Genomic DNA, 16243 nt, shown 5'->3' with positions numbered 1-16243 from the left:
TACGTAGAGCCGTCCAAAAGGCCTCCTGTGGCACGCCACAGCTGTTTAAAGGTTTAGGGTTACGAGCCCGGCTTATGGAGACCTCCATTGTCACCAACTGCTCCTCTGACCTACAGAGAGAGTGAAATAAGGGAGTAATAGCTTTTAAGCATCCTCTCGAGAAAAGCCATACGGCAACATAAGAACGCTATGCAGCATTATCTGAAGTGTATATAAAGCGGCATATCTTTCGTTGTAGCTTCTTTAAGAGACGGCCGATTTGGCTTAGCTAGACCAGAGGCAATTCATGGGCTCTAGCACTTGAATTTTCGCGTGGGTTTCGGGTCACACATAATAATTATCATACAATTGTAAAGACAAATTTATTAAACAAAAACTCTCAAGGGACTGCCGTTCCTCATGTAAACAACCATGGAGGACAATAAAGCGACTACCGTCGCCAAGAACAGTGGAACACACACAACAGGCGGAAGTCCGCCGCAGTCACTAACATTCCGGGTTCTGCGCGCAACGCGGGGGAAGCACGGAACGCGCCATACCGGGCGCCCTGCTCGCCGGAATATGGTTTGGGGTCCTGCTTCTATGGGACTTGAGGGAAATGAGGCAGCTGACGCCGCCGCCCACGCGCTCTCTCACCGGCCATTCCCCTCCGACCACGACAACGACAATCAGGAACTCGAATTCTCTCCTGCCTACGCCTTCAAAAATATTGTTCTACACTATTAATCTGGCCAGCTACTGTCTTTATCTCCGCCCATGCAAAGGCCTCTCAAAGGCGGAGCAGAAGCCGCTCCTCCGCCTTTATGCTACTGATACTTTGCTGTGCCCGGCAGCTCTCAAACATTTTGACTCTTATTTCCCGGAGAGCTGCCTGCACTGTGCGGAGAAGTCTTCGGACATCTACCACATGGTGGGGGCCTGCGCATTCAACCCTGCTGTCACAACTCCAACCCCATTCGGGAGGACTGGGAGGCAACCTTGTTTGGTTTCTTTGACACACAGGTCCAAAATGCATTGGTCGAGCGCGCCCTGGCAGCGGCCGACGCAACTGGGGTCCCGTCCCGTACCAGGGTTCCCACCTAGTGCTTGTGAGAACGAGCCTCTTAAGGGCCGGCCAAATCATACCTCTCTATGCACACTCCTTCCGAGTGATTAAAAATCTTTCATCACCACCACCGCGCAAGTCACACAATTAATATGGCAGCTGCGTACACGGTCGTACGGTTATTGCTCACAATAATGAAATGGATGCTTCAACGCCACAAAAGCTCCTGCTTCTCCAGGCAGGCGAGGTCGATGCAGGCCTGTTCGTACAGGCACCGTATTTGGTCAAAGGCCACTCGACATTGGATATATAGCCCCGCTTTAAGCAAACAGTAACAACACACCGGCACATATATATAGCACGCGTAGTGTGCCTTACTTGGGATCCTGGAGGGTTCAAATCCAGTCTTAAAAAGTTAAGGGGACGCTTAAGCTTTGCCTTAAGAGTACACTCGAAGCGCCTTTAACAGCTGCTTTTCTTTTCGCTATCAATTTTAAATGTTTTATTTTAGGTCATTTTTTTTAAATGAAGGCGCAGTATCTGTCTCAGCGGCTTTAACACCGCTTTCTCATTATGTGAATACTTTTTGCATGTTTTATTTAAGTTTGTTGAAGAAAGGAAGGCGCAAATACCTCACCTGTCAGCGAATACCTACCAGCGGATATGTCGTCGTTTCGAATCTCAAACTAGCCTCGAACTTGACTAGAAGATTGATGCTTCTCATCTATAGCATGACTGCAGGAAAGTTGTTTTCATATACTTCATTCTCAAGCAGTGCCCCTGCAATTATGGATGAAAAATGGGAAGCCTGGAAAGTGGTTCGTCAGAATTGACCAGTTCATGCAAAGCGTAATTTCGCCCCTTCCCTAGCAGCTACTATAAGATGGTGCTGCAAGTGTCGTGGGTAGGCATTCCAATGTCTGCTTTCGGAGGTCTGCTGTCCCGTTGATCAGCTTTTTGATGCCTCGGCATGTAATCCTGTTGTTGACAAGCGTTGAAAAGGTGACAAGAGATCTGTAGCGTGATGGTCGTATAACATCCTTGTCAAATAATTGTTGCCATTGTGAATCTCGTCATGAATCCCGCGATAAAAACCACACAATTCTAGTGAGAAACAAATAAATTTGTGAAGCTCCAGTCTCAAATCAGTGAAATATTGGTTGCAAGCGGAGGTTAATAGAAAGCGAACGTGTATTACATGCCTGAAAATGCATTAAGAACTGTTACTTTATTCCCAGTATGCTGGCTTTAAAAAGAGCAGCTTACCGGACTCTATTTAAATTACCTGTTGAAGTGGAGTTAGAAAGCAGGCCACCAGTTTCAATGAGAATAATGGAAAGAGTGAAAGATACCACTTCTTAGAAATAGCACTTTCAAAAGCAGCGCAGAAAGGGGATTAAAAACGCGCCGCATGCTAAAAAAGCAGCGTTTCAACAGTCCACCCGGTACAGAGCCTAAATAGCCAACGATAATACGGTAGGTGCTTGTACGTACTGATTTTCGGACAAGGCGACACATGTTGTTTGTGCGAGTTTACAGTATTAATTCTAATTGGTAAGATTTTCGGTATCTTTAAAATGGAAACTTCAGTTCACGGAAATGTCTGTTTCAATATAATGATAATTTTGCCTAGATGTATCAGAGCTCCGATAGTTTAATTTTATCCTCTGAAGGTATTACTAATATACGATACAATATGCTTGTTCTGTCATTATTTGAAAACACTATGTGGAGGTCGGTATTCGTACGGGCACTAGATTATTCTCAGAGCCTCAAACCACTTACAAGCCTCTAATAGGCTTTCGTATCACACATACTGTTCCACCGTGCATACGAGCACTGTTGACAAGCAGGAACAGGGGCCGTTCATCCAACGCACACTGTTTTCCAGCTTACCCAGGTAGAGTCCACATAAACTTGTCCTCCAGGCTGGTTAACGTGCCGTGCTCCGGAGCGTTTGTCTTTCATTAGACATGAACGTCAGAGTTTTACCTGCGCGAGACCCTATAAATAGCTCCGCCTTTTCGCGGCAGCTGACGAGGTAGACAACGACACAGGGCATAAAAACCGCCCCGTAGGGGCCGGCATTGCACCACCCATTGTCTGAAAAGAGCTCAGCCTTCCTCTTGCGGCATCACGACCTTCGATCAATAAATGAGACACGCGTCCTTTCGGAACAACAGTAGCTTTCGCAGGAAGCTTGTCCAATGCCGTATCTAGGAGCAGAGCAGTCCGTAAAACGATCGAGAAAAAGTTTCTTTTTGTTTTGTCTGTTTTTATGCGCGAGTGTCCTCCCACTTCACACTCCACCGACGACCTCGCTGTGACTATAAACGTTTCTGCGTCATGAGGGAATAATTCTGCGACTGACATTCTCCTGAATTTCGTTGTTTTGCATGCGTTGATGAATCAATAATGCAACATGACAAGGCCACTGGAGTTGCTTTTCATGTACACGCGAATGCTGGCACGCCTTCCGAACATAACGGGAAAAAACAAAAGAGCTTTGAGAGCTATTGGCATGTTGCATGGTAAATTGCTGTGGTACCTTTACTCTAGTCTACTTCTCGAATAGGACAAATTGTGTCAAACGAAATCACACGAATATCAAACGAATATAGATAGGCAGCACAAAAAAGTAGAGGGCCTCTTATGGCGCATTCGGTTGGGGCGATGAGAGCAGAGGCGCCAAGCAGAATAGGTGCACGCCGAGCGAGGGGGTAACTGTCCTCCCACGAGAACGCTCTCTGCGTGTCGAGAGCAGCGCGCCACGACCATGTGACCGCACTTCTCTCCCCAGCCTTCTCCGCCTGCCCGCAGCGGCGGTCCGAGAAGAGGCCAACGCTCCGTGTACAAACGCTTGTTTTGTATGCCTTTGTTCTCACAGCGCGGCGATCTGCTTCCTTTGGCCCTTTCGTCGCCAGCAGCGACTCTCAAACATGCATAAGGCACCTGAGCAATGCTTTCCGCTCGCCGAGCGCCGACGCTTTCCAGCCGCCATTTTGAGTGTCGCCGACTCAAGAGAAAAAAAACGTATGGCGCGGATATGACGCTTTATGCCATGTGACTTCCTCTACACTCGCTTTAGACGAGGGAGCAGCCGGGAGTGCATCGGGTGCTCTCAGTGGAGGAAAAGCCCTCCTCCTCTGCCATTGGAAGCCAGTGATTCTACTCCTGCTCTCCCACTGGACGGCACCCGCTTGTCTGAGAGCACTTTCGAAGTGCTCTCGAGTGCACCTGCTCTCCCACTCGAATTCATTAGATGTCCCTTAAGAGAAGAATGGCGAAAGCCTGCCCTTCATCTCCTATCACTTGACTCCTTCCCTCGTTTCCAGTCAGTTGCTGTCATTCAAGTTGTCGCTTAACATACTGGTCGTTTTGTAGTCATGCTGAGTCTTGCCTGGTCATTGTAGTCATTACCACTCATAGTAAATATATTTACTCATTTCCAATCAGGTGCATTCATTACAAGTCGTCGTTTGGCATACTGGTCGTTCCGCAGCCATGCTAAGTCATGCCAAGTGACTGTAGTCATTACCCCTTATAGCTAAGCATATTTTACTCATTTCCAGTCAGTGGCGGCCATTACAAGTCGTCGTTTACTATAATGACTACGAATGACTAAGCATATTTACTCATTTTCAGTCAGCTGCGGCCATTACAAGTCGTCGTTTGACATACTGGTCATTGCATAGTCATTTTAAGTAATGCTGAGTCGCGCCGAGTTATTGTAGTCATTACCACTCATAGCTAGGCATATTTACTCAGTTCCGGCCAGTTGCGGCCATTGCAAGTCGTCGTTTCACATAGGGGTCGTTCTGTAGTTATGCTGAGTCATGTCTAGCGATTGTAGTCATTACCACTCACAGATAAGTAATATTACTCATTTCCAGTCAGCTGCGGTCTTTACTAGTCGTCGTTTCACATATTGGTCGTTTTACAGTTATGTTGAGTCATGCCTGGTCATTGCAGCCATTACCACTCATAGCTAAGCATGTTTACTCATTTCCAGTCAGCTGCGGTCATTACAAGTTGTCGTTGGACATACGGGTTGTTCCGTAGTCATACTGAGACATGCCTAGTCATTACCAGTCATAGCTAATCGTGTTGGCTCATTTCTAGTTAGTTGCGGCCATTACAAGTCGTCGTTTGACATACTGGTCGTTCAGTAGTCATGCTGAGTCATGACTAGTCATTTTTGTCATTACCACTCATAGGTAAGCATGTTTACTCATTTCCAGTGATTTGCGGTCATCACAAGTCGTTTGACATACTGGTCATTCCGCAGTTATTTTTATTATTTTATGACCATTTCATTAGTCATCATTATTTATTAACTGCATCGATATCTATCATAGTTTTATTCATTACAAATCATCATCAGTTATTTTCATTCCTAATTTCCTTCCTCATACATCCGTTATTAGCACAGATTCCATGCAGAGATTCGACGCACAGATCCAGCGCACATCTTTCGCGCACGGGATATCGTTCCATGAACTTAGAAAGGCTTTCGCCTTAAGACATGAAAACAGTTCTGCTGGAGGTTGCCCCCTTCGAAGATTTGTTTGTTGCTGATAATGAAGACACGAGCTAACAGCAGCAATCAGCTATGCGTAGGAAACAGAATAGCAGGGGGGGGGGGGGGGGGGTATCCGTGCATATGTTGGGAGGAAGTGTTATCAAAACAGTTTAACACGAGACAATCATTCATTATTGTCCCAAAAGTACCCCGAACTACGTAAGTGATAAATAAACCTAGTGGTTTTAACAACAACAGCAATGAATGAAATAATCCAATGTGCAACACTATAGGAAGGAATCGGCAGTTAACGGAAGTCTGCGAATCAATGAAATACAGAAGGAAGTACATCTCTGTAAAATGCAATTACCACAGATCTGAGCTATGAGAGGGAAAATGATTGGAGACCAAGAAGGGACCGGGGTGCGTTTGAGAATCTCAGGTTACGAATAGTAACTTACAAATATCGCCAAAAAGGAGAGTACAAGTGGAATTCTTCCTGTGCTCCCTTAAGCAGCGAAAACTTCGAGGCTAACCGAAATGGTTGAAGTTAATCGAGAAGAGCGCAGCAACCTATGCTGAAAAAATGATAGGTGTAATCTTAAGAGACGGGGGGAAAGTATAAGGGGTCAGGGAACGAACCTCGGGAAGTTTATCCCAGAGAAATCAAGAAATAGATGGGAAGGCAGGATAAAATAGCCTTACAGGGTTCCCAGAGATGACAAACGTAGTTGACCACGACAGAGCGCTGTTAGCGAGGATACAGTGACCGCGTAGTCGGCGTTCAACAGTACTGGAGAGGCCTTTGTTCTGTAGTAAGACTTCTTGGTCTGAGAACTGTGATGACCTCGTCCCCCCCCCCCCCCCCGTACACACACACCCACACACACACCCATCCCCCCCCCCCCCCCCCCCCCACATACACACACAGGTTACGGACTGCGAGTACTAAAATAACACAATTCTCGAGAGTACCAAATTCAGACCATCCTGTCCTTAAGTATCTAATCCGACATATGAGGCGGAATGCGGCTAGGCAGCTTTCGGTAACGACCTAATACGCGCTGGATCGTTGGTCGGTTAACCAGAAAAAAAAAAAGTAACAACTCATACAGCTATCACTCTACGAGCTACACCGCTTCACTGCGGTCACCGAACACAGCTACACCGACTACAGTACTTGTACTCTGGTTTAGAAAGCAATAGCGTTAAAGGCTCCGGAAATCTGGTGTGACGCTGGGAGGGAAAAATCGCGAGCTTGCATCTAGCTAGTGGTGTCTGAGACATCAGATGGCCGTGCGCTGATTGGTGGGCAGGGTGCGTGACGTCACGAGATCACATTACACGGCCGATTGGCCTTTGAGGGTGATCGCTGGGATGGATATCCGAGCAGGGATTCTTGGGTTTCGAGTCAGACACACCACTCGCATGCAGGTACTTTCTTACAGCTTGGCTAAAGCGGACTTTATATTGGTGTTGGGTTGTCTTTCTTATGACAGCTTACGACCGTACACTAATTAGTGTGTGATGCAGACGCAAATTAAAAGGTCAGTGATCAAGCGAGTTGTGAAGTGCTTGTGCGTGAATCAGAGTCATCAAGGTACTCCAGATGGAAGTCGTTAACGCTGACTCTTGAAGAAAAAGTTCAAATGACGCACTGCAAACAATTGAAATAATGAGGACGGAGAACAACAAGGAGGAGCTCTTCTTTCAACTGATTCATGGAAACAACACCCGAAGTGCATTGTACACATCATCATGCACACAATAAAGGCAGCAATAGGGAATGTGTCTCAATAAATGTTACATCTGATTACATCTAATTACAAGCAAGCTTTGTTCTTGGTAATGCAAATCAAGGTGAACTAACGAATTTACCTCGAAGTGATACTACTTTTAGAGCTTCTATGATCTCGCGAGTGAAGCCATCTTGGCTTTCCATCCTGCTATGACACTAATTAATAAACGGAACACGGCCGCGGCCCTTTCTGCAGTGAATGGCCAAGAAGAGCTCGTAGGGATTACTAACGTTATTGTTGCGTTCGCACACCCGCTAGCTCAGGCTACTCCAAATCTACCCCGCTTACGGCAATTTTTTTTAAACCACAGCGGCAAGCAATAATCAACGGTTATTTCACACTCAGTGTACGTTATTTGGTGCTTTACGTATGCCCCATTTTTGCTTGTAAGGCGCGTGAAATTTCACGGTCTGTTGAGCTTGTGAGAAGCACTGAACGCTACTTCCAGGTAAGTTGACGAGAAGATTGTGCTCAGTGCTAATCGTTCCCTTGACAGGTCTGTACTCATGCTAATGGCACTCATCTCCTCCCTGGCACTGCTGTCAGTTTGCCCGATCCATACATACAAATCGACTATATGAGACCCTCTTTTTATTGGACAAAGCAACTCTTGCGATTGATCGTTAAACATGCAATTTCTCCGCGGTCTCGACTGACACGTTGGCACCGGTACTGAAGCTTTTCAAATGCAGAAAAAAAAAACAAAAAAAAACATTGGTGCCAATTTGCCTGCCGACTCTGTTTAACCGCTGGAATAATTTATGAAGCATTAGACTTGCGCGTTCTTCACCCGTCGGTTATAGGCCTGCGGAGCTCTTAAAAAGACGCGCTACTGAGCACGTGTCCTAAATTTTGCACGCCGCCCGCAAAGGTGGGTCTTCACCACATCCTAGTTGCTAACTGAAAAGGCCAACAGCCGCGGCCTGCTGAGATTTTTGAAATAGCCTCCCCGACCTATACTCTTGCTCATTGACATTCTAACTTTATGCGGCATTATCTGTCTTTGAAACATTAATAATAATTATAACAAGTAGGTATGGAGTTGCTGTGACCTTTTTTTGGCACTAAATGGTTCCGTGTGTGTGTGTGTGTGGGGGGGGGGGGGGTCATTACAGGCCTGGTTCATCTTTTGCTTACGGCATTCGGCAACAGGCAGCAGGAAAAGAAAAGGACATCGTGTTTTAAACTAACAGCCCACCTACTGGTAAACTGTGTGCTAGAGCATGCACACATGATTTCATCAATGCATCTGTGGAATAAAAGTCAGCAAGAGCTCTCACAATCTTTAAGTGCGCGGAGAGAAAAAGAAAAATCGGCTTATTTGTGCTCGGCGTGTGTGCATTTGACTACCTTACAATTTAAAACCGACGTTAAAGAAAAGGACTCATTATTTGAAACCTCATCGGTGGTCAGAAACGGACCTAACCACAACAAAACCAAATTTCCCTATCTTTCCCGATTTTGCGCACTTTTTGTCGAAAAATGTAGATGAAAAGTCTATTTTTGTTCCATTTGGTAAAAAAAAGATGCCCAAAAGTGCACTTACTGTGATCCAACGAAAACATCATGGAGCAATTTCGTCCCGCTTTAGCCAAACTGCGCAAAATGGGAGTTATATTGATTTGAACTGACGATCGAGATTGCACCAGCTGTAAAAAAGCTGCCCATCGACTCGGCAGCAATTCCGCATGCCGACACCGGGTCATGTGTTGAACGCCCTTTATTCGTTGTGACAGTTTGCAGGAACACATGGAACATCTATGCAGCTGTTGCTTACAAACCGTAAGCAAGGCAGATATCAGCGACTTCTTAGCTGGGAAAGTAATTTCTAGTCCCCTGGGACCCTTCCTGCCGAGGTAAAATTTTCATTGTTTTTTTTTTTCATACGCGCTATCGCTGTCGATCGTTTACGCGAGTTGCAATTTCAGTCTAGAAATAGAGCGTATGTGCTTTCACGACACAATTCCAATTTTTGGCGCCTTTATGCTTCGCAAATACGATGCCGCGGTACATCCGTAATGCCGCTGCGCCATATAATCATCAACTTTATCGGGTTAGGCTATTGAGAAATGCCTTCCTCGATTTAAAGAAGTTCCCGATTTAGTGGAATGATTCGCAGCTTTCCTCAAGTGTGCGGGCGGTGCCGTGGTCACGAGCTGACATTGATTTGATGTACAGAAGATGCCTTCCAAAACATGCCGCACACTTGCATTAACTTTGGCATAACTTTGTCTGGCGTGCCACAGTCGCCTCGAGGCATATTCTTTTTCCTCCACTGCCAGCACCAGTGTTGACACTGTTAACAATATACGCTCAGCCAAGCACGCCCTGGGCCATGAGGATGTTTGCATTTACCTTTCTGTCCAGCTTCTCTTTCTCTTTGACTTGCGTGTTTCACTCCTTCGAAATGCCCATTAATACTCATTGAAACATCTGGTGTATATTTTTCTTTTGAGGGCTGTTGTAACTTTGTTCTCATAACTTGCACGAGTTTCTGAATGATACAGGAGCTTTACAACATCTGGGCAGTAAAAATAGTTCTGTCGTTAGCGGGCAGCTTCTCGGGGACAGTAGGCTGCAATACAGCGCGGTACATATATCGCAATGCATTATATATATCGCAAGATGTTGTCCTTTCAACAAGGGCGTAACAGTACTTACGGGTACGATGGAGGCATCTCCTGACGGGCCATCCAACAAGTCCGATAGTTCGATGATACCCATAAGAGAGCTCCTAGGGACATTATGCCGGAGGGGGGGGGGGGGGGGGGGCGAGGCTAATGGAGGACTTTTCGAAAGAGTGGCCGAGACTGGAAGTCATAACAGTGAGACGTAAAGGATTGACAGCATTCGGGGAAAACCCGGAGCTGCGTTCGTTCAGCCTGCTGCTTGCTTGATGTGCAGAAGCGAAGCTTCGTGCTTGCAAAAGCGATGGCCACGGGGAAGCTACCCTGTGCTAGACTGAATGTTGCACAACTATGAAGCCTCAGCACACGTCAGTGAAGAGGGTGGCTAAATTGGCGTTTTTTTTAATAGTTATTTCTTTCTTGTAATCTATTGATGTTTGCTGTGGCTTGTCCATTTTGGTATCCTGGGTTTGGAAAAGAATGAATTGGCATAGCATTTATTTGATTTAATTTGCCGTCAGGAGAAGACCGAGAGGTAGCTCGCAGAAGTTCTCTATCGAAGCCGGTCACCTTGAACAGGTCGGCTGAGTACGCGAAAGCTTTGTTTTATACTCTGCTTAATTTGCACATTTGAACCAATTCAGTATTTTTTCAGAGTGTAATAACCCCGCGCATGGATTTCTATATAGGTAGACTAGTTGCAGCACACCGACAAAGATTTACAACGTGATTCGGCCAACTAGGGCGGTCTTTTATCGAACTTGCCAGTTCTAATCGTATATAAAAGAGATATATTTAACCAACCAGCCCATAAACTGCTGCTATGTGAGCTGTATAAGCATATCCCGAGGTGTGCGCAATTAGCTTCGACAACCACGACGCTGATTTCGCCTGAGGATGAGTGTCTGAGACTGGCTTTTTCAGAGGACGTCATGGCTAGCTAGCCTTCTTCGTGTCAACTACAAGATTAAACATATAGTCTCCTCCGTAAGCTCCCTCCCCCTCCTCGCCCCCTCCTCATTTATTTTCAGGAAACGCGAATAAAATTGAACTTTGTAGCGAGAGCTTATCTATACGTAAGCAAAGCAGCGGGCACTGACTATCCGCCAGGATAGTACACAAGGCTTTCCATTAAGGATGCGTACGATTTAAACCACCTAATCTCAATAAGCAGACGTTAATACACTATAACGGCATTGTGACATTGTAGCGTGCTGCAGGAAGCTTTACAGTTGCTTAGAGCTCCACCTGCAAGCGTAGCTTCGCCGTGGCCATGGAATGTACCTGAACAATGAAGCTTTGCGCATTCATTGTACCGCAGCAATGGAAAGACGTCCGCACTAGATTTTCAGTTCATCATCTTGGAGTCCGTGGGAGGTACCTTGGAAAGGAAGCTTGCGTTCTACTTCTGGGCACGTGCACAACCATCAGGAGCGTGACAAGGAGATTTGTGTTTCTACATTTTTTTCACTCGATTGGCATATGCTTGCAATGCCCCGTCTACAATCGGTCGTTACAACTATCCACCAAAAAGGTTTCAACTCTTAGATAACGGATTAGAGACCATCCAAGTATACACTTGCAAAATTCAATAATTTCAGTTGCGATCAGGTTCTCCGGCAATCAGGATCGAGAGCGAGGTCAGTTCTGGGAATGGCTTTCAAAGAAACTAACAAGTTAAAGTTTTTGAGACTCACAGCGTTTATTTCAAGATGCACGTGTAGAGATTTTTCCTTAAGAAACCGAGGGCACACCGAATATGCTCGAAAGAAAGCAAAAAAGCGAAGTGATTAAAGGGCCAATGTGCCAGGCATAAAACTGAATCCAGAAACATAAAATGCCCCGTATGGACGTGAGCAAGTAAAAATGGGCAGAGAGACCGAGGGAGGAGTGGGCCAGAAAGAAAAGGCGTGTTAGTCAATCCCTCCTCTCTCGTGGCTGGAATATTTGCTCACCGCCGATTTGCTGGCAGTTCGCAGCGATGAAGACGGAGGCTGACGAAAGCACTTCAAACCTGGTTTTCTGGTAAGGACTGTGCGGCCACCCTGAGAAGGACCGCTATTCTCGGCATGGGGTACAACGCTGAGCAGCCAGTCTTGTGTGCACCAGAGACGCAAAGAAGTCGCCGTCTCCAAGGCTCTTTAAAAGCGAAAGTCGCGCTCTCGAAATAACAGCGCATGCTGTCGTGAGCGCTGGCCGACGTCGGAGCTCCTCGCAACGGCATCCAGATGTTTACACCTATACATGCCGTTGTGGCGTAAGAAGTTTGTCATCTGTAAGCGGTGAGTTATTCAAACTTATATTATCGTTCCACATCAAGCATTCTAAAAGCAGTGGGTTTTGGCTTTCATGTCAGCCTGGGAGAATCTTGCGCCTTTCAATGCATGGAAGTCGTTCGAAGTCTTTGGTTGGAACCTGTAAATACTCTTCCTCCAAGTTCTGTATGGCTACTTCTGTGAAGTGTTATCTCTATGTGAAAACCTCAACGCTGACTGCGAAACATGGCGTCAGCAGTGAAAGCATTTATGCTGACTCGATCGTGTGATGAGTGCGAGATATCGCTCACGCTGAATGCTACCGTATGCATATCTTGTCCGACTTACTCTGCTAACAAAGGCAAATCATATCTTGAAAGCAGATTGCTTTGTTCTTTGAATATTTTTACCACCGATGTACTGAATAGCAGTGTTTTGCAGCCCCCTTGTGAAAAATTGCGGAGCAATTTTTAAAGCTTCATTGCAGGCAGGTTGCAGCAATACATGCAGTGCAGCTGAGCTCCATCACCACCGGTAGGGCAAACTTTTGGCCCGGTTATGGGCAACTCATTTTCTCAACCTAAATTGTCTGCTTCATATTTTGTCAGTCGTACCATGCTTTTGCGAAATATTCTGAGACGGGTATATGCGGCGTTTCATTCCTTTAATTTACTCGCTGAGCAACTCCACACGCTTCTCATAAGTTAAAAGTGGTTTAAAACCCATTTTTTTTTACATCCAGCTGTCTTCGTGCTCGGCTATTCGGGCGAAGATTGCTAGAAAAAATTGTGGCCAGGATGTCGCATTTTGGCGAAGACATTTGAAAACACCTGCGTACTATTTGTTGAAAATGATATTCTAAATATGCTGATGCTCTGAATTAACCCGAAGCTTCCACTGTGGCGTCCCTCTTAGGTCCATGTGCACGCATATTATACCCCCTTCCTCACTTTCAGTGCACCTCCGTAACATTCGGTCACCTCAATCCCCGTAACACTGCAATGGAGTTAAATGACGTAGTGAGGAATTGATTTTGTTCAAGCGAGCACTACAACACGTCGCAACAAGAACAAATTGCCGGCGGGTAGAGTCTGCGAATCACAGCGCCAAAACTCTCAGCGTTAGGAAAGCCGTTTAAAGATTCCAAGCCTTTGTTACGTCATTTCAATAACTATGACCCGAATTATCCGATATCTTGGCTCTCGCCGAGGCCACATTTTCTATACTTGTCGTTTTTAAAGGCACAAATATGCTCAAGACGGAAGCCGCGGAAAAGATAAGGCTTCACGACTGTAGGGGCACGCGTGCACAGCATGCATTCGATAAGCTGGAGTCGGGCGGTCTGAAAGCGAAAACGGGAGGCGCCGATCTCGTTTTCAACGCATCTTCCTTATCTAGTGGCCTCGCTCAGTGCTCACCGAGCTAGCGATTTCAAGCAGAGCAGGAAGTCGCCGCTCACGAAGCTTTCTGCAGTGCAACAAACAGTGGCTTCTGCTTGACTCCGCAGCAGGTTAGTATTTTCGCTTCATGAAGCGTTCAGTGATTTGGTATCGCAAAGTAGTTCGTATGTAATTTGAGGCCCGAAGATCAGGCACACGGTGTCGCGTGCAAGACAAGCGAGCAGTGATTGCAACCTTACTTTGTCGCTGTTCAACGCTGGGGGATAATTAACGTTAGTGTCTGTTCCGTTGAGTAATATGTATTGTTTGGCTGTCGTACGTGAGGAAGCGTGCTCATCTCTGACCACGCGGCATTCGATTAGTGCGAAGCCAGAACTTTGATTTGTAAATATTTGGCGCGCATCAAGGATGAACAAAGGTGTTAATTCTGAAAGTCACTTGAAGGCTTGCCCTTCAGCGCCGCGCGTAACATATGGCGAAATATCTCGATGTAAATGACGCGCCATTGGAAGCTCTCATCATCATCATTAGCCTGACTATACCCACTGCAGGGCGAAGGCCTCTCCCATATTTCTCCACTTTACCCGGTTCTGTGCTAGCTGCATCCACTTGACCCCTGTGAACTTCTTAACTTCTTCCACCCACCTAACTTTCTGCCGCCCCCTGCTACGCTTTCCTTCCCTTGGAATCCAGTTTGTTACTCTAAGCGACCATCGGTTATCTTCTCTTCGCACTACATGTCCTGGCAAATTTCATTTCTTCTTCTTGATTTCCACTAGAATGCCAGTAACTTGAGTTATTTCTCTGACCTACTCTGCACTCTTCCTATCTCTAAATGTTGCCCCTAGTTGGATGCTCTAGTGTGGTTTAATGCCCAATATTCAATCACGGCTCTTCAAGCCAAAGGAAAAGTAACTATGAGTCACCTTTTGAGCAATTCTTTAATAAACTTCATTTCGTTTATACAGAGCCTTGACTGCGCCTGTGCGCGCTTCGCAAATGAGACGCTGTCGGTTTTCAATCAGTCGCTTGATTTGCGCATGCGCAGAAGATTTTCCAACTACAAAAGATTCATTGTTTTCGTTTTGGCAATTACATTGTGTTTGTGATCAGCTCATTCTGACCGCTTTAAACTCTTCTATATATTTGGGAACAAGTTGCGCATAGAAAGACACACACAGGAAACATAAACACAAGGTAGGCAGAAAGAGCAACTCGCCCAACAAGAAGTTCTTCTAAACTATCTGCTATATATGTCGCTGCGGTAACCGTTCGTATATGCTTCACTGAAGCCGGCAACAAGCATTCATGCCTTCATGCCTTGATCATTGTGGCTGTTTTGCTTCACTGTTATTAGTGGTTCAATGAGTATGGGAAGTTCTCGCAAAATACTTAGAGATCACGATCTGCGTGAACGTAGCGATCAGCGCTGTGAGCACAGGGACAACTGTGAAATTGTCAGTACCTTCAAGGCCTAGCTGTCGATGTGAAGTGGAGCTTCAGCTTCGCATTGTCGCTGGGCCTTGAAGGTTGCCGCTGCCCAAATGTGCCAGGTCATCTAGGGAGGTCCGAGTGCATAACGCCATCGTGCGCATCTCCCTGCCCCTTCCCCACCCTTACGGAGCCGCTTAAGTGGCCCAAATAAACTTTTACGATACAAACCTACAAAAGTGCTTCAGTGTATGGGGAGCACTTCAGCAGCCGCGATAGGTACTTCAGCGAGAGCTCTCGTTGTGCGCCCGGCGACAGCATCTTTCCGACCTTTTATGCAGGCACCAACGATCAAAAAGTGAGCGCATCACTTGCATCATTAAGGTGCATGTAACGTCATAACGGTCCCCATATGGTGTATCAGGACCACGCTTATAGCGCGCGCAAATATTTAGTTCTTTTATCGCCATCTATTCGTTGTAAAAGCTATCCGTGGTCTTCCCCTTCCTTTTCTTGCGTCCTTGGCTTCATTCTTCGCGTCAGTTCTCATTTTCGAACAGTTAGTTCAAGCTTGCCGTGGAGCAGGGAAGAGAGTGTCTCTCCGACCTTTTTGCCTACGCAGCGGTGGATACGAACACAGAAAATGTCGGCCGGCGAGGAGCAACAGGGAGGTCCACCGCTGGTGGTAGTGATCGGCGCGGGGAGCAGCGGCCTGCCGACCATCAAATCGTGCTTGGAGGAAGGTCTCCGCGTCGTTTGCCTGGAGCGCACCGCTGGCGTGGGAGGCCTGTGGCGCTACACCGAGGCCCCCGTCGAAGGATGCGGTAGCGTGGCCAGGAACACCATGCTCAACAGCTCCAAGGAGTTCTCCGCATATAGCGACTTTCCACCGGACGCCGACTGCCCGAACTTCATGCACCACTCAGCCATGCTCGAGTACCTGACGTAAGCAACCCCTCCTAATCAGTATGCTTCCATGCCTATACCTACAACAGCTGCTCGCAATGACAGGTGGTCATTTGCAAGATTAACAATACCTAAGCTTAGAGGCTAATTGTAATTTTAGCTGTTTGAGTACTGGGTTTCTTCCACCTTTTTGATTCCCTAAATCACGTAAGGACAAACATAATCTATTTCCTGCTTGCGCAACCTTAAGAGAATTAT

At 46.4% G+C, this 16243-nt stretch overlaps 1 protein-coding gene across 2 annotated transcripts in view; it reads left to right on the top strand.

Moving 5' to 3' along the window:
- LOC146190265 (flavin-containing monooxygenase 5-like) overlaps positions 1-16243 on the top strand; it is a 51435-nt gene that overhangs the window by 23942 nt on the left and 11250 nt on the right. Inside the window, exons 1-2 of one of the 2 annotated variants that reach the window (XM_084600718.1) lie at positions 13599-13758; positions 15702-16024. In XM_084600718.1, coding sequence (XP_084456844.1) covers positions 15723-16024 — 302 coding nt within the window. In that variant the 5' untranslated portion in view covers positions 13599-13758; positions 15702-15722. Of the gene's footprint in view, positions 1-13598; positions 13759-15701; positions 16025-16243 lie in introns of those variants that run through there. The other variant, XM_084600719.1, reaches the window with a different exon arrangement.

The sequence above is a fragment of the Amblyomma maculatum genome, chromosome 4, assembly GCF_055883805.1.
Source record: "Amblyomma maculatum isolate TAMU_Amacu chromosome 4, ASM5588380v1, whole genome shotgun sequence".
Lineage (NCBI taxonomy): Eukaryota > Metazoa > Arthropoda > Arachnida > Ixodida > Ixodidae > Amblyomma > Amblyomma maculatum.
This window is presented reverse-complemented; position numbering and strand designations above follow the sequence as displayed.